Consider the following 20,122-nt stretch of genomic DNA (forward strand, 5'->3'; position numbering starts at 1 on the left):
ATAAGATCCCTGGGAAAGAATTGGTATATAACAGGAAATTGTTTATATAAAATTGGCAAGTATGTAAGTAGTAGGGAACCTGTCACCTGTCTTATGCTGCTCTTTGACTTGGCAGCTGTGAGTGACACATATCTTCCTATACACAGACAGGATGCGATACATCACTCAGTGGTGGGGAGCAGCTGTGGGAATTGCCCCCATGACTACTTACCGACTACTTACCCAGGTTTTGATTACTTATTTAAAAACTGAAGTGTTTCAGAAAGAATCATAGTGTTCCGGTACCCCATTCCCTACACCTGTTTCATGCTGCCCATGACTTGCTACTAACTTTGTAAGTTTCTACTCAGACTTACTTTTCCTTGTGAGCTGCAATAAATATCATGGCCTTATAGTCAGTAAGGTCACTCACATTTGTCCTCTTCTTAACCTTACAGTTATCTATAACAAATCCTTCTCCAACTAGAACTTTCCTGGCAAAATCCTCATCATATGGGAAAGCATGGAGCCTGTCTTTCCCAACTGTGTAATATGTCGTATCTAAAGCCCCAATCAATATAAGGTGTCCTCCAGGTTTCAGAAACTTTGAGAACTTCCTGAGATATCTCCTAAAATCGTCTTGGTCCTTACAGATACTATCAAGGAGCCAGCCAATGATTATACAATCTGCTGGTGGTAAGACTATTGGATCCGTCATATTTTCCTTCTCAAGGTCACATTTCACAACATGTGGAATTGTTGATCTCACTTTTCCTTCTTTGTCCGTAAACTGGTCACTGAAAGAAAAAAGGCAAATAAGAAAATGATTGTCCCACAGACAGCATGGATAAAGTTGCATGAAAGTTTAATAAATAGACCTGGATTATTGGCATCCAGTAGTGATAGCGAGACTTGAATTCCGAAGCAGGTATATTAGGTGTCAATCTTATACTGTAGGTAGAGGATGCACCTCCTAAATAGTTCAACATGCTGCTTCAAATCTAGCATAACAAAACCTAAGAGCAATGGATTTTCCCAGAAATTTGGAGGAATACTAACTGTTGATCTAATGCAGTAGCAAAAATGATGGGGGGGGGGGGGGGGTGTCTTAAAATGTGGACAAATATTTCACCTGTTCCCTTGTATCTCCTCATGAAGTTTTGTGGCATGTCCCCAATCGAATGCTCCTGTCCGTGAGTCCAGCCATCTCTTCAGCTCCATGATGCATCTGTCACTGACCTTCAGGACTATGATGTGTTGGAAAAACTCACAGGCGGCATAAAGGTGATGAACCAGGGGACCGGTGCTGAGGTCAATCAGGACATCTCCATTAATATGACCTGTAGTTTTTTGTTTTTTTTCATAAATAAAACATCAAACATATTAAACCCTTATAGATATTGTAAATACAAAATACCCTTATGTCTATATGTCTTCCATCAAAATACATAATTATTAGTTTTCTAATACCCAAAAAATAAGAAAAACTGTTTATGCCATAGGATAGGATTAGCACACTGAGAATCAGATGGCAAGGAGGCTGGTGAGGGACCTCAGTCTGTAATCTCAGCTGATCAGGACCTGGGATCACCCAGCTGAGGTCCCGATCAGCCCCCCTCAACCAAACGCAACTCTATTTTAGCACTTTTAGATGCTGCATCGTCTTAGATTGCGGCATCTAAAGGGTTTATGCGGACCAGCATCGTGATCACTGGCATGAGTCCTGGTTGCTGATTGAAGCCATTACTTACTGGCTGTGAAGTGAGCTCAGGCTCCAGAGCTTGCTTCACAGACCTCCTGCACAACAGCACCCTACATTTATGGGGGATGTTGTATAAGGGTTAATGTACTCTGTTGGGTTTCTATCTGGTGTTTGTCATTTTGCAAGACTGTAAAAGGACCAAAAATATACAGCATATAGCATTTTTTATATTCTGATATTTAAATGGGATCTGCAATGGAGGCCCCAAACAGAGCCTTAGTACAAAGGATGGATATATGTAATGTAGACAATGGCCCTCATTTACTATTGCAAACCTGACACGTTTTGTCAGGTTGTGTGCCAGATTCTGTCGCATTGCGCCAGAAATTCTGTCTGCGCCAGATTTTGCGCCAGAATTTGCACCAGAATTGAGAAAACCCTGACTAACTCTCCAATTTGCAAAGAAAACCCGAAAAGGGGGTATGGTCTCCGAAAAGGGGCATGTTCCCAACATTTTCACAAAAACCCAACATATTTACTAAGGTTTCCACATAAAATGTGGTGGATTTGAGCTGAGGAAAACCAGAGAGATCAGAGCATGTGTAAAAAAAAAAAGCAAAATGTAGGGAAAAAGGAAAATGTAGGGAAATCTTACTAAATACTGTGGAAAATAAATTGTAGGGAATTAAAACCCACAAAGAAACCTACACTCCACTCTTAGTAAATGAGGGCCAATGTGTAATGTTTACAGTATGTGTATTGTGTGTATATGAGGCATGTATGTACAGTATGTAATGGGCACATATGTAAAATTTATATTTAAAGGGGTTATCCATCTTTAAATATAAAAATGTAAAGGCCGAACATGCAATAAAATAACAAACTGTTCCTCACCTCCCCCTCTATTCCTATGCTGGTACCCCATCCTGTCTCCGTTGGGCACTCCGGTGTTACTTCAGCATCTGAGGATCACCGCTCAATAATGGGAAATCCTGTTGGCAAGAGTACCGAGCATGACCACCAAGGTTGCCATTAGATGCGGTGGTCACCTGACATCTGTCATGAAAAAAACACCTGAGCGTTGACCGGAGCCAGACATGAGATCAGTGTAGGAACAGAAGGTAGAGTAACTAACAGTTTGCTACTTTAATGTATTTGGGGCCTTAAATTAATTTATTTATAAAAAATGAACAACCCCTTTAACCTCTTAAGAACATAGAAAATTTTTGTTTTTGCATTTTTGTTTTTTTCCTCCATGACTCCATAACTCTTTTATTATTGCACCCACAGACCCATATGAGGCTTGTTTTTTGTGCAACCAATTGTACTTTGTAATGATATCTTTTATTTTACCCTAAAATTTATGGTACAGCAAAAAAAAAAATATATATATATATTATTTATGGTGGAAAAATTTACATTTTTAAACTTTTACACAGTACACTAAATAGTAAAACGTGAAATGTTCTATATATTCTGTGGGTCAATGCCATTGAAGGGGTACACCAGTAGAAAAATAAACATTCAAATCAATTGTTTACAGCAAGTTAAACAGATTTCTCAATTACTTCTATATAAAAATCTTAATCTTTCCAGTACTTATCAGCTGCTATATGCTTCAGAGGAGGTTGCGTAGTTCTTTTCTGTCTGACCACAGTGCTCTCTGTTGACACCTCTGTCCATGTCAGGAACTGTCTAGAGTAGAAGCAAATCCCCATAGCAAACCGCTCCTGCTCTGGGCAGTTCCTGACATGGAAAGAAGTTTACAAATCTGGAGATTGTGTGTATGTTTGTAGAGAGGGTCCACTGGCCGCACCCCCCACAATCAGACATCTTATCTTCTATCCTTTAAATAGGGAATGAGATGTCTAGGAGTGGAGTACCCCTTTAAGAAATTGAAAATAAAAACACAATAATTAAACTTTTGGAGGGATTTGGTTTTTTCGCAGAGCCCTTTACGGTAAAACTGACATGTTTTCTTTATTCTGTGGGTCAAAAAGCTGATAAGTACTAGAAGGATTAAGATTTTTAAATAGAAGTGTTTACAAATCTGTTTAACTTTCTTGCACCAGTTGATTTGAAAACATTTTTCCTTTAATGGCAGGTATCATGTGTGAAGCGACTTCAGCTCCTGCGGTCGCTTCATGTACAGGACGTAAATGTACATCCTAGTGTGTTGAGTACCAGGGCACCAGGAAGTACATTTACATCCATTGGTATTAAGGGATTAAACAGATCAAATTTCCAGATATGTTTAGCATCAGTCCCAGAATAAAATTTACTGATGGGCTCGAGGCAGCCAAATTTTACATTGTAAATTACGTTTATCAAAAGAAGAGTTGAAATAGGTTGGGAAATTGTCAAATAATAGACAATTAAAATGATTTTCCCCAGAACATAAATTTTCAGGGTTTCCTTTCCTTAACCTCAACAAAGTTTTGGAAAGTTTTACAGAGAAGAAAAAAAGATTCATCACACTCAATGACAAAAGCTTTATATATATATATATATATATATATATATATATATTTTTTATATATATATATATATATATATATATATATATATATATATATATATATATATATAACTTTCATTTAGTGAGTCCATTTATTTTCTCTGTTGTATTAAAGGACTACTCAGGTGGAATTATTTTTTTTTTTTTCAAATTAACAGGTGCCAGGAAGTTAAACAGATTTGTAAATTACTTCTTTTCAGCTTTTTTTATGCTGTAGAGAAAGCTGTGTAGTTCTTTCCAGTCTGACCACAGTTCTCTCTGCTGACACCTCTGTCCATGTAAGAAACTGTCCAGAGCAGGAGAGGTTTTCTTATAGGGATTTGCTTCTACTTTGGACAGTTCCTGATACGGACAGAGGTGGCAGCAGAGAGCACTGTGGTCAGACTGGAAAAGAACTTCACAACTTTCTCTGGAGCATACAGCAGCTGATAAGTACTGGAAGGGTTAATATTTTTAAATAGAAGTAATTTATAAATCTGTTTAACTTACTGGCACCAGTTGATCGGAGTATCCCTTTAACATAATCAAATGCCTACAAATCATACCAAACACAATAATACTCAAAAAATCAAAATAATTAAAGGTGAACTCTGCCACTAGACATGTTATCCCCTATCCAAAGGTTAACATGTCTTATTGTGGGGGTCCGGCCGCTAGGGACCCTCGCGATCTCTGCCATGGCACCCCAGTCATTCGGTGCACAGAGTGAACTCCACTTCATGCCGGATGACTAGCGATCACAGCCGTCATGCCCTTTCCATTAATGTCTATATACAGGACGATCACTTCGGGTGTCAGAAGTGACACCCACTGCGATCTATCTATTAATGCAGGTACTACAGCTCTCAGCATGGAGCAGAGTGTGCTCCATGATGGGAGCAGTAGTACCTGCAGTTAAGGACAGGTCACAGCAGGTGTCACTCCTGACAACCACTGCGATCGTCCTATCTATTGCAGATATGTGAGCGCAGGAGAAAGCAGCTCGCATCTATACATTATACAGGACAATCGCAGCGGGTGTCGCTAAAGAAGAAATTCGTCGAGTCGAAGTTCGGATTCGGTCCGAATCAAATTTTTCATGAAATTCGGAAGGAATTTGACTTCGTCCGATTCGAGTCGCTCATCTCTAGTTACAATAGTTTAAAATCATTTAATTTAGGTTCTCGATATAAGTTAAGAACATTTTTTTTTTTATTCTCTTTTCTCTTAAATTTTTTTAAATTGTTCTATAATAAAATTCTGAAAAGTATTAAAACAAATAGACATAGTAAAATCTAAATACATACCTTCCGTGAAAGTTTTTGTAAGATTTTCAATGGGAAATATCAAGGAATCATCTCCAATGACCATTTCAGGTTTATCTGACAAATAATGATCCAGAAGTATTCTGGAATCAAATCCGTGTACATGATAGAACTTATGGGTTGTGGAATCCATTGTGTAATCTTCACAGACAGGTGACTATATCTATACCAGAGCTCGAGGTCTTTATATATTTACAAAGAATCAAACAATGTGTTAGCATGACTTACTTAACATCAATATTTATTATTTTCACAAGTCATGGGTACATGGAATAAAATCTTCACATTAAGCATTTAAATAAACAAAGCAACAGTAGGGAAATATTCCAAAAACTTCTCTATCTGTCACTCTGCAATGGCTTCTCAGGAACAGTATATGATCAACCATTCAACACAAACTAATATTGCTTTTTAAGGGGTTTCGGGTTTGTTAAAAAATTGGGAGAAAACTGTAGCTGGCATAAAATTGATTTATTTTTACTTATCTGTTAATTCACACGCTGCTTTCCTTGAAGAAGACTTTTTGCAACCAATATGGCTTGAAGGGATTATCAACCATAAGGTGATTTTTGTGCTTACCTGCCAGACAGTAGAGGACATGCTTAGGAGGGATCTGTGCTTGTCTTGGAGCTAAATGGTTATGTTGTGAGATTACCATAATGTTACTACTTTCTTTTTGCGAAATTGTTATTTCCTGTTGGAAATTTCCCTCTCTACAACTACAAGTCCCAGGATCCCTTTTTCTTGTAAGCTGAGGAAACTGTAGGGCTAGTAGTAGTAGTACTGGGCTAAAAGTAGGTACAGCAATGGCAGCAGTAAGGGAGATGGTATAAAGTGCTGGATATGTGCAGCTGTGTAGGGCTAGGAGGAGCAGCAGCAGCACCAGGAGTATTTAGTGGGTGTCATGATGGAAGCAGATCCATGGATACATGCTTGATAAATTTTCACATAAGTAATTATTTTTCTTTTTACACTTGTCACTTTGATTGATGGTAGCAATATGCTTGCCAGCACCTAAGCTGGCAAGTGTGCTGCTTGCCATGCTCACCAGCATGCCACAGGACCAAGTTGTTTCACGTACCAATGGATGTTCATGGCCAGCATCATAACCATTGTTGTCATTGTCACCATGTCTGGTACAAGGAGTGTCATGTCATACCAGCACTTCAGCTAACATGGATAAAACAAGGGATTAGAAGTATCTGTAGAGAAGGAGTTAGAGAAGTCAGTACCAGACCTCCATGACCATGGTGGTGTTACTGCTCCCCCTTGCAGGCTCTGTTACTGTGGTGGTCTTTGAAGGACATGTGGTCACTCTGCCTATAAGGGCTGCTCCATGTGTCAATGGTAGTGTGCATCTTGCCACATAAAGACAATTTCAAGAAATGGCCTATATTCTTTGTTTGAGGAATAATGATAGCTAGGGTTCCTCCACCACAGATGAGCACATGGCTTTGTTTACCTAAAGGCTGGGGAAATCACTAAGGGGGAGATTTATCAAAACCAAAGGAAAAATTGTCCAGATCTGATTGGTTGCTATGGGCAACTGGGCAACTTTTCCTTTGCACAGGTTTTGATAAATCTCCCCCTAAGTGATGCAGCAACAACTGCACCACCAGCAATTTGGCCAAGTGGGAGTTGAATTTCAACACAGGCGGATTAGTGGGCATGTACTGTTGTTTCTTTGCTTCTTACCCTTGCATTCTGTAATAGAGGACTGGAACAGAGAAAGAGGAGATGTAGGGGAAGTAGTCAATGATGAAGATGAATATGGTGATGATGAGAACAATGCGGGGTATTTATCAACGGATTTATGTTTTGTTTTTTTGTAACTTTGGTGCAATTCTTTGTCTCAGTGTCTTTTTGCGCCAAAGTTTGGCGCATTCTCTCCACTGTCGTTTTTTTAAACTTGCTCAAAATCACACGGTCTTGTGTGGGATTTTTGCTTTGGTCAGTAATTCATCATTTGCGCCAATCGATCTTTAGCGCAATTTTGCGCCTTTAGAGTCTTTTTTGCAATTCACCACCAAGAAATTTTGTACATGATAAAAACACATTGCAATGTCAGAAAATGTAAAGGCGCCAAAATACATTAAAACATTATTTTGGTGAAAGCACCGACGCCTCTACTATCCTGCGACATGGTTGTCTCTGAGGAACCTTCACCCTCTGTTGAGCCAGCATCGTACATGGCCACACAGGTTCAGGAAAGGTAAGCACTAAAGGTAACCAAAAAAAAAACACAAAATATGACTATTCTATCATGTGACAATGACATTTACATTTTCCAGATCGCTGATGCCCATAAAATATAACACTTTCTCCCATGGAGCACCCAGGGTTTAATACACTTCAAATAAATTCCCTTCAAGGCACAAAGCCCCTCAGGGACTAATCCCTTTACTAGGGTTACCCCTTTAAAATATCCCTTTTATTTATTCTCTCTAAAATTAACCCCAATAATGTGCATAAATAATACAAAAACTGCATATTAAAAGCACAACCAAGGTGATGGAATATTGTCCTGTTTGGATCAATATCAACTTAGTAGTGTTATCAGAGGATCATATAACATTTATTGTCTTTGTTTCCTGGGCAATTGTTACGCCGAGCGCTCCAGGTCCCTGTTCCTTCCCAGAGCGCTCTCGGCGTTCTCATGCATGCAGCGCATACGTCCGACCTTGCCTTCGCCTTGTCCTTGTGTACCACGCCTATCTCAGCTGTCAGTGAGGTTGAGTCGCTATCAGGGGATACGACCTGGGAGTTACCGCCGCAGCAAATCCATCCCGCCTTGCGGCGGGCTCTGGTGAAAACCAGTAACTTCTTAGAACCGGTCCTCTGGTACGGCCCACGCCATCGCCTCACTGACACGGGGGATCCGCTACCCGTATCCTGCCCGCATACCGGTCCGGTTCCTGACAGCAATATAACATCCCCTATATCTGATCCTCTAATTCCTCTTTCTCTATTCAAAACCTTGGTTGCTAATTAAAATACAAAGTTCCCTAGCATCCCCCCGATGTTTCACCAGTAACAACCAGCTTTATCAAGGTACAGGATACTAATGCAGGGTTTGGACATTCACATAGGTTTTTAAATCCTCTGTTTGTGGGCGTTTCCACTATGGATGTCAGGTTTGGCCTATGGGGGTATGCCATGTCACCTCTCCTTATGTTGTTTCTTATCTCATTAGGTTCCGTTCCAATCGCATCATCAAAGGTCACCAAAATCCTCTTACCTCCAGGAGAATACTTCCGGGTCTTTTCCTGGTGTTCTGTGCTTCATGTCACATGATTCCGTGTCACATGATCCATGAAGTGACTTTCCTCTCATGTGATCTCTTCTCCGCTCACCCTGATTTGTGCGCAGGCGCATTATTAAGACATCCCTGCATCTGCGCAGTAGCCATCGATATTTGTCTGTATTTAATTCCTTGGGTAATGCATGAACACATCTACCTCTTAGTTTTCTTGCGCTCTAAATACCTGCCCAGACACACTTGATATTCACTTCTTATATATTCTTTATTGTTATTCCAAACTTCTCAATAATAGAGAAGTAATAATTCATTAAAGGGGTACTCCGCCCCTAGACATCTTATCTTATTGTCAGATCACGGGGGTCCCGCCGCTGGGGACCCCCGGGATCTCGGCTACAGCACCCACCTGTTGCGGATTCCGGAAATATTGGAGGCTTCGGCTCCCGACCACGGTGACGTGAGACATCTTACTCCGCCCCTAGACATCTTATCCCCTATCCAAAGCATAGGGGATAAGATGTCAGATCGCGGGGGTCTCGCTGCTGGAGACCCCCCGGATCTTGGCTGCAGCATCCACTTGTTGCGGCTTCCGGCAGCGCTGGAGGCTCTCATCCTAATGCCTCACGACCACGGTGACGGGAGATCATGACATCACGACTCCACCCCCGTCTGACGCCATGCCCCGCCCCTCAATGCAAGTCTATGGGAGGGGGCATGGCAGCCATCACGCCCCCTCCCATAGACTTGCATTGGGGGGCCTGGGCGTGACGTCACACCGGGGCAGAGTCGTGACGTCATGATCTCCCGTCACCATAGTCGTGAGGCATTAGGATAAGAGCCTCCAGCGCTGCCGGAAGCCGCAACAGGTGGATGCTGCAGCCAAGATCCCGGGGGTCCCCAGCAGCGAGACCGCCGCGATCTGACATCTTATCCCCTATGCTTTGGATAGGGGATAAGATGTCTAGGGGCAGAGTACCCCTTTAAGAATTCATTTCCATAGTTCTCCAAACCCACCTGTAAGTATTTGACGCTATTTATTGGATTTATTTTATTTATGGTTTAATTTCCTATTCTTTCATCTTATTGTGAATGTCACTATTTTTGTATTATTTTTACTTTTCCTTTTAACTCTTTCTTTTTTACCTATTCACATATTCTCAAGAAACAACCTAGACTATGATAAAAATGCAGAGTAGGAAAATCCTTCATTGAAGCCATCTGGTGCTCTACTCTTTAGGCGAAATATCCATCTCATCCATCATTGTAAGATGTTGTCCACGTCCCCTTTCCTAGGCCCCAATTAAATTGTTGTTATACCCCCAAATTTAAGGAACTATAGATTTGCTCCATGCACAGATCTCATGTGTCTACATAGTGGGGTGTCCGCATTTGTGCAGATTGTGTTTCCCCATACGTCTTCTCAAGTATTGTGTGTTTTTCCCTATATACAATTTAGGGAATCCACACATTGCTGCATACACTACATTTTTGCTGTTACAGTTGATAAATTCCCTTATTATGTAACTTCTACCATCTGTTGGGTTCACAAATGATTTGGTCTTAGGCATAAATTTACAATTTACACAGTGCCCGCATGGATAGGACCCCAGAGGTGGTGCTAGGAGCCATGTCTGATTATTTTTCATTGGTATCTCTTTTTAGCGACTATGTACGAGAATATCCTTCAGGTTAGGGCCCCTTTTATACGTCATACTTGGTCTCGCACTGATTACTTCTCTCAGGTCTCCATTGGTCTATAGAATTGGCCAGTATCTTTCCATTTTTCTCACGATTTGAGGTGAGTAGGCATCATACATGCCAAGAAACCTAATTATATTAGGTGTCCTAGATGTTTCCTCTCTATCCTCCAATAACGTGTTTCTAGATCTCAAGTTGATTTTATTGTATGCCTGTCTCATGAATTTTTAAGGGTATCCGTGTGAACAGAATAGTGACATAAGATTTTTACTCTCCTCTTTGTAATCCTGCTCCTGTGAGCAGTTCCTCTTTGCCTGTAAGTATTGGCCTATAGGTATACTTTTATGAAGTGAACTCAGATGCCAGCTTCTCCAATGTAAAAAGCTGTTTCTCAGACAATTTTCTGAATATTCTTGTCTGTATTTTATTATTCTCATCAATAAAGATGTTTAGGGCCAAAAAATGTAAGGACCTATCCCCTATCTTGTGGCTAAATTTCCTTTCTATTTCAATTAAGTTGAGTAATTTCACAAAATCCAAGAATAGTAACTGTGACCCATCCCAAAAAAATCAACACATCATCCAAATACCTTCCCCAAAATAAGATGTGCTCAGTGTAAGTGCTCAAAGTGTCACCACCAAAAACAAAATTGTGTTTCCACCACCCTAACAAAAAGGTTTGCAAAGGTGGGCGCACACATGGCCCCCATAGCGGTACCTTTTATCTGCCGATAAAAGGTACCCTGAAACAGAAAATAATTGCGAGTCAATAAAAAGTCCAATAATTGTGTTACAAAGGGATTGTGGTCCAAAAATAACCTACTCTTTGGGCTCAAAAAGATTTGGTGGCTTCAAGACCCAGTTTTTTTTAAATATTACTATATAGCCATTCCACATCTAAACTCATCAGTGAAGTGCTTTCTGTGACTAATAAATCATAGATTTTTTTCCCCATGTCTTTTGTGTCTTTAAAGTGTGAAGGGAGTGTAGGGAGAAATGGTGCTAAAATAGTGTCTATGTATTTACTTATGTTTTGGGTTAAGTTGTTGTTAGCCGAAACAATTGGTCTTCCCTTAATTGGGGGAAATTTCTAATGTGTCTTCGTTAGTGCATAAAACATCACTATTCTTGGATATTTGATAAACAAAAATGTTTATTCTTCCTCCCAGATAAGGTTGTTACCTTTTGCTGTATCCAATATAGTTTTTAATTCAGACAGAAATATTTAAGTTGGGTCCCTTCTCAATATCTCATTGGTATCCCCATCCTCCAAAATATCCAATACCATGAGTACATACTCCAATCTGTCAATCAGGACAATATCCCCCCCCCTTATCGGATGGTTTTATTATTAATTCTTTATTAGTTTGTAAGTTTTTGAGCGCGAATTGTTCCTCCATGGACAGATTTAGAGTATATTTGGAGTATATCAGATATGGAGTATATTTTATTTTGCTCAGGTCTTATTTTTTTTAATTTCCTTGGTTTCGAGATAAACAAAAGTATCAATGTTTGAATACAGTGTATAGGAGGATGTCAATATGGAGCGTGGTTTAAATTGAGTAAATGGTGCTCTTAAGGTAGTCTCTTCACCCTCATTTTCCATTTCCAAGTCTGTTAGTGCTTCCAATGCTACACTTTCTTTGTACCTCAAAATCATTTCCCTATCTCTTTCTTTATGCCATTTAATGAGCACTAATTTAAAGAGCACAAAAAAAAACCTTAAAGACTCAGGGTTTTTCTGTTTTTGCACTTTCGTTTTTTCCTCCTCACCTTTTAATAATCATAACCCTTTCAAAGGGGGGTGATTCAAACTTTTATTAGGGAAGGGGTTAAATCACATTTATTAACTTTTTTTCACTTTTTTTTTACACTTGTATAGCCCCCATAGGGGAGTATAACATGCAATCTTCTGATTGCATACACTGATCAATGCTATGACATAGCATAGCATTGATCAGTTTTATCGGCGTTCTGCTGCTCCAGCTCAGGCATGGTGCAGTAGATCAGCGATTTGACGCCGCTGGGTTGCCAGGAGGCATTTTTAAACATTTTAAATGCACAGTTCAACTTGATCGCTGAGCCAAGGGGTTATTACTGGGCATCACTGCGATCGGTGATGTCTGGTATTAGCCACAGATCTCGGCCGTTACTAGGTGCTGGGACCAACCCGCTGTGACCCCGTGTTATAGCACGGGAGCAAGCAGAGGAGGTACAGGTAAGCCCTGCGTCTTTAAAGGGGTACTCCCGTGGAAAACTTTTTTTTTTTTAATCAACTGGTGCCAGAAAGTTAAACAGATTTGTAAATCACTTCTATTTAAAAAATCTTAATCCTTCCAGTACTTTTTAGGGGCTGTATACTAAAGAGAGATCCAACAAAGAAATGCATTTCCTCTGATGTCATGACCACAGTGCTCTCTGCTGACCTCTGCTGTCCATTTTAGGAACTGTCCAGAGCAGTATATGTTTGCTATGGGGATTTTCTCCTGGTCTGGACAGTTCCTAAAATGGAGAGGCCGGATGAAGTGCATGTGCACGAAATCAACCGGTTAATCGCCTCCTAAGCTTCCCTCACTTTCTCCTGCCCCATGGACAGACCTCGTGTCGATTAGCAGCTAGCGTCTTACTGTGAGTTGCCGGACCCCTTTTCTTTTATTACTGGCATTGTTTGTACTGCATTTATTCTGTCCAGGCACCACTGTTACGCAGGACATTCTTAATGTATATGGACTACCACTATACTTTTTCTTGGATAATTGTGGGACCTCTTATAATTCTATTCATTGCATTGTTCAACAGACCGTTAGGTGCCATAGCCACCATCTTTTCTCTACTTTATAATATTGATTTACAAATCCGTTTAACTTTCTGGCACCAGTTGATTTAAAAAAAAAAAAAAAATTCCACGGGAGTACCCCTTTAAGAAGTTAAAGCACAGACACTCGCTGAAAAAGAGAAAAGGTTGTTTTGGACTTTGAATTCACTCATATCTGGAATGTGGCCGTGTTCCAAGGGTCCTTGAGGATACAAAGAGGCATCACAATACTCAGATGACCCTGTTTTCATGCAGAAATGGATAGGGCTACAAAAGAAATACTCCTTAGAAATAATGGAGTTAGTTCACGAATGCAACGCTAAAGAATATACTGCTGTCACAAAATTAAAGAACTACAAAAATGTCTACCTGAAAAGACATTTGATGAGTTTTTACAAAAATCGGAGAAAAAACTTATTGGCTCATAAAAGAGTTCAAACGAGACAAGTTCAAACGAGATCATGAGCAGTACGAGTGTCACGATGCCGGCTGGCAGGTAGTGGATCCTCTGTGCCAGAGAGGGATTGGCGTGGACCGTGCTAGTGGATCGGTTCTAAGTCACTACTGGTTTTCACCAGAGCCCGCCGCAAAGCGGGATGGTCTTGCTGCGGCGGTAGTGACCAGGTCGTATCCACTAGCAACGGCTCAACCTCTCTGGCTGCTGAAGATAGGCGCGGTACAAGGGGGTAGACAGAAGCAAGGTCGGACGTAGCAGAAGGTCGGGGCAGGCAGCAAGGATCGTAGTCAGGGGCAACGGCAGGAGGTCTGGAACACAGGCTAGGAACACACAAGGAAACGCTTTCACTGGCACGATGGCAACAAGATCCGGCAAGGAAGTGCAGGGGAAGTGAGGTGATATAGGGAAGTGCACAGGTGATCAGACTAATTGGAACCACTGCGCCAATCAGCGGCGCAGTGGCCCTTTAAATCGCAAAGACCCGGCGCGCGCGCGCCCTAGGGAGCGGGGCCGCGCGCGCCGGGACAGGACCGACGGAGAGCGAGTCAGGTACGGGAGCCGGGGTGCGCATCGCGAGCGGGCGCTACCCATATCGCGAATCGCATCCCGGCTGGAGGTGGTATCGCAGCGCCCCGGGTCAGTGGATCTGACCGGAGCGCTGCAGTGAGGAGAGTGTAGCGAGCGCTCCGGGGAGGAGCGGGGACCCGGGGCGCTCGGCGTAACAGTACCCCCCCCCTTGGGTCTCCCCCTCTTCTTAGAGCCTGAGAACCTGAGGAGCAGACTTTTGTCTAGGATATTGTCCTCAGGTTCCCAGGATCTCTCTTCTGGACCACAACCCTCCCAATCCACTAAAAAAAAGGTTTTCCCTCTGACCTTTTTGGATGCCAGAATCTCTTTGACGGAGAAGATGTCCGAGGAGCCGGAAACAGGAGTGGGAGGAACAGATTTGGGAGAGAAACGGTTGATGATAAGTGGTTTAAGAAGAGAAACGTGAAAGGCATTAGGAATACGAAGAGAAGGAGGAAGAAGAAGTTTGTAAGAGACAGGATTAATCTGGCACAAAATTTTGAAAGGACCAAGATAGCGTGGTCCCAACTTGTAGCTAGGGACACGGAAGCGGACATATTTAGCGGAGAGCCATACCTTGTCTCCAGGGGAAAAAATGGGAGGAGCTCTTCTTTTCTTATCCGCGAACTTCTTCATGCGTGATGAAGCCTGTAAGAGAGAATTTTGGGTCTCTCTCCATATGATGGAAAGGTCACGAGAAATTTCATCCACAGCGGGCAGACCAGAGGGCAAGGGGGTAGGGAGGGGGGGAAGAGGGTGACGGCCGTACACCACAAAAAATGGGGATTTGGAGGAAGATTCAGAGACTCTGAAGTTATACGAGAATTCGGCCCATGGTAGAAGATCTGCCCAGTCATCCTGGCGGGAGGAAACAAAATGTCGTAAATAATCACCCAAGACCTGGTTAATTCTTTCTACTTGTCCATTGGATTGAGGATGATATGCAGAAGAAAAATTTAATTTAATCTTGAGTTGTTTACAGAGAGCCCTCCAGAATTTAGACACGAATTGGACGCCTCTATCCGAGACGATCTGCGTAGGCAACCCGTGAAGACGAAAAATATGTACAAAAAATTGTTTAGCCAACTGAGGCGCTGAAGGAAGACCAGGAAGAGGGATGAAATGTGCCATTTTGGAGAATCGATCAACGACCACCCAAATAACAGTGTTGCCACGGGAAGGGGGTAAGTCAGTAATAAAATCCATACCAATCAGAGACCAAGGCTGTTCGGGGACAGGCAGAGGATGAAGAAAACCAGCGGGCTTCTGGCGAGGAGTCTTATCCCGGGCACAGATAGTGCAGGCTCGCACAAAGTCCACAACATCCGTCTCCAGAGTCGGCCACCAATAGAAGCGAGAGATGAGTTGCACAGATTTCTTGATGCCCGCATGACCTGCGAGATGGGAGGAGTGACCCCATTTGAGGATTCCGAGGCGTTGGCGTGGAGAAACAAAGGTCTTTCCTGGAGGAGTTTGCCTGATGGAGGCTGGAGAAGTGGAAATCAGGCAGTCAGGAGGAATGATGTGTTGCGGAGAGAGTTCAATTTCAGAAGCATCCGAGGAACGAGAGAGAGCATCGGCCCTAATGTTCTTATCGGCAGGCCGAAAGTGAATTTCAAAATTAAATCGGGCAAAGAACAGAGACCACCTGGCCTGGCGAGGATTCAGCCGTTGGGCAGACTGGAGGTAGGAGAGGTTCTTGTGATCGGTGTAAATAATAACTGGAAACCTTGATCCCTCCAGCAGATGCCTCCATTCCTCAAGTGCTAATTTAATAGCTAGAAGCTCTCGATCCCCGATGGAGTAGTTCCTCTCCGCCGGAGAGAAGGTCCTAGAAAAAAAACCACAAGTAACAGCATGCCCGGAAGAATTTTTTTGTAGAAGGACAGCTCCAGCTCCCACTGAGGAGGCATCAACCTCCAATAGGAAGGGTTTGGATGGGTCAGGTCTGGAGAGCACGGGAGCCGAAGAAAAGGCAGACTTGAGCCGTTTAAAGGCGTCTTCCGCTTGAGGAGGCCAAGACTTGGGATCGGCATTTTTTTTGGTTAAAGCCACGATAGGAGCCACAACGGTAGAAAAATGTGGAATAAATTGCCTGTAATAATTGGCGAACCCCAAAAAACTTTGGATAGCACGGAGTCCGGAGGGGCGTGGCCAATCTAAGACGGCAGAGAGTTTGTCTGGATCCATTTGTAGTCCCTGGCCAGAGACCAAGTATCCTAGGAAAGGAAGAGATTGGCATTCAAACAGACATTTCTCTATTTTGGCATAGAGTTGATTGTCACGAAGTCTCTGAAGAACCATACGGACATGCTGGCGGTGTTCTTCTAGATTGGCAGAAAAAATCAGGATATCGTCCAGATATACAACAACACAGGAGTATAAGAGATCACGAAAAATTTCATTAACAAAGTCTTGGAAGACGGCAGGGGCGTTGCACAGGCCAAAGGGCATGACCAGATACTCAAAGTGTCCATCTCTGGTGTTAAATGCCGTTTTCCATTCATCCCCCTCTCTGATGCGGATGAGATTATAAGCACCTCTTAAGTCCAGTTTGGTAAAGATGTGGGCACCTTGGAGGCGATCAAAGAGTTCAGAGATGAGGGGTAGGGGGTAGCGGTTCTTAACCGTGATTTTATTAAGACCGCGGTAGTCAATGCAAGGACGTAGGGAGCCATCTTTTTTGGACACAAAGAAAAATCCGGCTCCGGCAGGAGAGGAGGATTTACGGATAAAGCCCTTTTTTAAATTTTCCTGGACGTATTCAGACATGGCAAGAGTCTCTGGGGCGGACAGAGGATAAATTCTGCCCCAGGGTGGAGTAGTGCCCGGGAGGAGGTCGATAGGACAATCATAAGGCCTGTGAGGAGGTAGAGTCTCAGCTTGTTTTTTGCAAAAAACATCCGCAAAGTCCATATAGGCCTTAGGGAGGCCGGTTACAGGAGGAACCACAGAGTCACGGCAAGGGTTACTGGGAACCGGTTTTAGGCAGTCCTTGGAACAAGAGGGCCCCCAACTCTTGATCTCCCCAGTGGACCAATCCAGGGTTGGGGAATGAAGTTGAAGCCAGGGAAGTCCAAGGAGAATTTCAGAAGTGCAATTGGGGAGGACCAAAAGTTCAATCCTCTCGTGATGAGATCCGATGCACATTAGAAGGGGCTCCGTGCGGAAACGTATGGTACAGTCCAATCTTTCATTGTTTACACAATTGATGTAGAGGGGTCTGGCGAGACTGGTCACTGGGATGTTGAACCTGTTGATGAGAGAGGCCAAAATAAAATTTCCTGCAGATCCGGAGTCCAAGAAGGCCATAGTAGAGAAGGAGAAGGCAGAGGCAGATATCCGCACAGGCACAGTAAGACGTGGAGAAGCAGAGTAGACATCAAGGACTGTCTCACCTTTGTGCGGAGTCAGCGTACGTCTTTCCAGGCGGGGAGGACGGATAGGACAATCCTTCAGGAAGTGTTCGGTACTAGCACAGTACAGGCAGAGATTCTCCATGCGGCGTCGTGTCCTCTCTTGAGGTGTCAGGCGAGACCGGTCGACCTGCATAGCCTCCACGGCGGGAGGCACAGGAACAGATTGCAGGGGACCATAGGAGAGAGGAGCCGGGGAGAAGAAACGCCTCGTGCGAACAGAGTCCATATGCTGGCGGAGCTCCTGACGCCTTTCGGAAAAACGCATGTCAATGCGAGTGGCTAGGTGAATGAGTTCATGTAGATTAGCAGGGATTTCTCGTGCGGCCAGAACATCTTTAATGTTGCTGGATAGGCCTTTTTTAAAGGTCGCGCAGAGGGCCTCATTATTCCAGGATAATTCTGAAGCAAGAGTACGGAATTGTACGGCATACTCGCCAACGGAAGAATTACCCTGGACCAGGTTCAACAGGGCAGTCTCAGCAGAAGAGGCTCGGGCAGGTTCCTCAAAGACACTTCGGATTTCCGAGAAGAAGGAGTGTACAGAGGCAGTGACGGGGTCATTGCGGTCCCAGAGCGGTGTGGCCCAAGACAGGGCTTTTCCAGACAGAAGGCTGACTACGAAAGCCACCTTAGACCTTTCAGTGGGAAACTGGTCCGACATCATCTCCACGTGCAGGGAACATTGGGAAAGAAAGCCACGGCAAAACTTAGAGTCCCCATCAAATTTATCCGGCAAGGATAGGCGTAGACCAGAAGCGGCCACTCGCTGCGGAGGAGGTGCAGGAGCTGGCGGAGGAGATGATTGCTGAAGCTGTGGTAGTAACTGCTGTAGCATAACGGTCAGTTGAGACAGCTGTTGGCCTTGTTGCGCTATCTGTTGTGACTGCTGGGCGACCACCGTGGTGAGGTCAGCGACAACTGGCAGAGGAACTTCAGCGGGATCCATGGCCGGATCTACTGTCACGATGCCGGCTGGCAGGTAGTGGATCCTCTGTGCCAGAGAGGGATTGGCGTGGACCGTGCTAGTGGATCGGTTCTAAGTCACTACTGGTTTTCACCAGAGCCCGCCGCAAAGCGGGATGGTCTTGCTGCGGCGGTAGTGACCAGGTCGTATCCACTAGCAACGGCTCAACCTCTCTGGCTGCTGAAGATAGGCGCGGTACAAGGGGGTAGACAGAAGCAAGGTCGGACGTAGCAGAAGGTCGGGGCAGGCAGCAAGGATCGTAGTCAGGGGCAACGGCAGGAGGTCTGGAACACAGGCTAGGAACACACAAGGAAACGCTTTCACTGGCACGATGGCAACAAGATCCGGCAAGGAAGTGCAGGGGAAGTGAGGTGATATAGGGAAGTGCACAGGTGATCAGACTAATTGGAACCACTGCGCCAATCAGCGGCGCAGTGGCCCTTTAAATCGCAAAGACCCGGCGCGCGCGCGCCCTAGGGAGCGGGGCCGCGCGCGCCGGGACAGGACCGACGGAGAGCGAGTCAGGTACGGGAGCCGGGGTGCGCATCGCGAGCGGGCGCTACCCGCATCGCGAATCGCATCCCGGCTGGAGGTGGTATCGCAGCGCCCCGGGTCAGTGGATCTGACCGGAGCGCTGCAGTGAGGAGAGTGTAGCGAGCGCTCTGGGGAGGAGCGGGGACCCGGGGCGCTCGGCGTAACAACGAGTCTGGGAATATATATATATATATATATATATATATATATATTTTTTTTTTTTTTTTTAAGTGCCAATAAGAATGCCTATAGAAATTACCACAAACCTGCGAATAAGAAGAAAGGAAAAAGATCTTCTGGCTATTGGACGACGGACTCAGAGGCCAGTATTTCTGATGGACAAGAAAAAGAAAAAGTACATGACTTTACACAAAAAACGTCAAAAAACTACCTTTGAGAAAGAAAACACAATGAGGATGGGGAAAGAAAAGAAAAAGTTAAACAGAAAAGGAAATGTGTAGCCTGGCGGGACTAATTCCCACAATCAATAAGGACTCTTCTTTTTCTCCTAATGTTGATAAGTTGGTAATGTTCAGATAAGTCCTGCAGTAGAAAGATTGCTTTCTAAAGGTTTAAATTACTGCATTCCTGAACAGTTCAGCTTCAAGGATTTCGAGATTGAACTCTTCAGGAATATTAGAAAGCTGAACTTAAAATTTTTTTTTTTCGTGTTCTGAAAATACAAGCATTCATAAAGAAAAAGAAGAGGGGTAATACCTGTAATAATAGCCCCCCTTGGGTTCAGTATACTGGGGAAAACTAACACACAGTAAAACGAATATTTAAATGCTCTACTTGAGTTGTTGAGTGAGGAAAACAGAAAATGGTGAAAGCCTTAGAATTTTTCGAAGCTTTTACAGCGGGAAAAAATCCAGGTTTTCACCACCTTTGACCAGGGGTGGAAGC

General features: G+C 43.5%; 1 protein-coding gene across 1 annotated transcript; it reads right to left on the reverse strand.

Moving 5' to 3' along the window:
- Window positions 1-352: 352 nt before the first annotated feature.
- On the reverse strand, window positions 353-5,636 carry LOC130294655 (nicotinamide N-methyltransferase-like). Its single transcript, XM_056544837.1, has 3 exons — window positions 5,486-5,636; window positions 1,112-1,319; window positions 353-776 (listed from the first exon to the last, which is right to left on the reverse strand). Exons 1-3 carry the CDS (start codon window positions 5,634-5,636, stop codon window positions 353-355), a joined length of 783 nt encoding a protein of 260 aa, XP_056400812.1.
- Window positions 5,637-20,122: the final 14,486 nt, after the last annotated feature.

Source organism: Hyla sarda, chromosome 10 (genome assembly GCF_029499605.1).
Source record: "Hyla sarda isolate aHylSar1 chromosome 10, aHylSar1.hap1, whole genome shotgun sequence".
NCBI classification, from domain to species: domain Eukaryota; kingdom Metazoa; phylum Chordata; class Amphibia; order Anura; family Hylidae; genus Hyla; species Hyla sarda.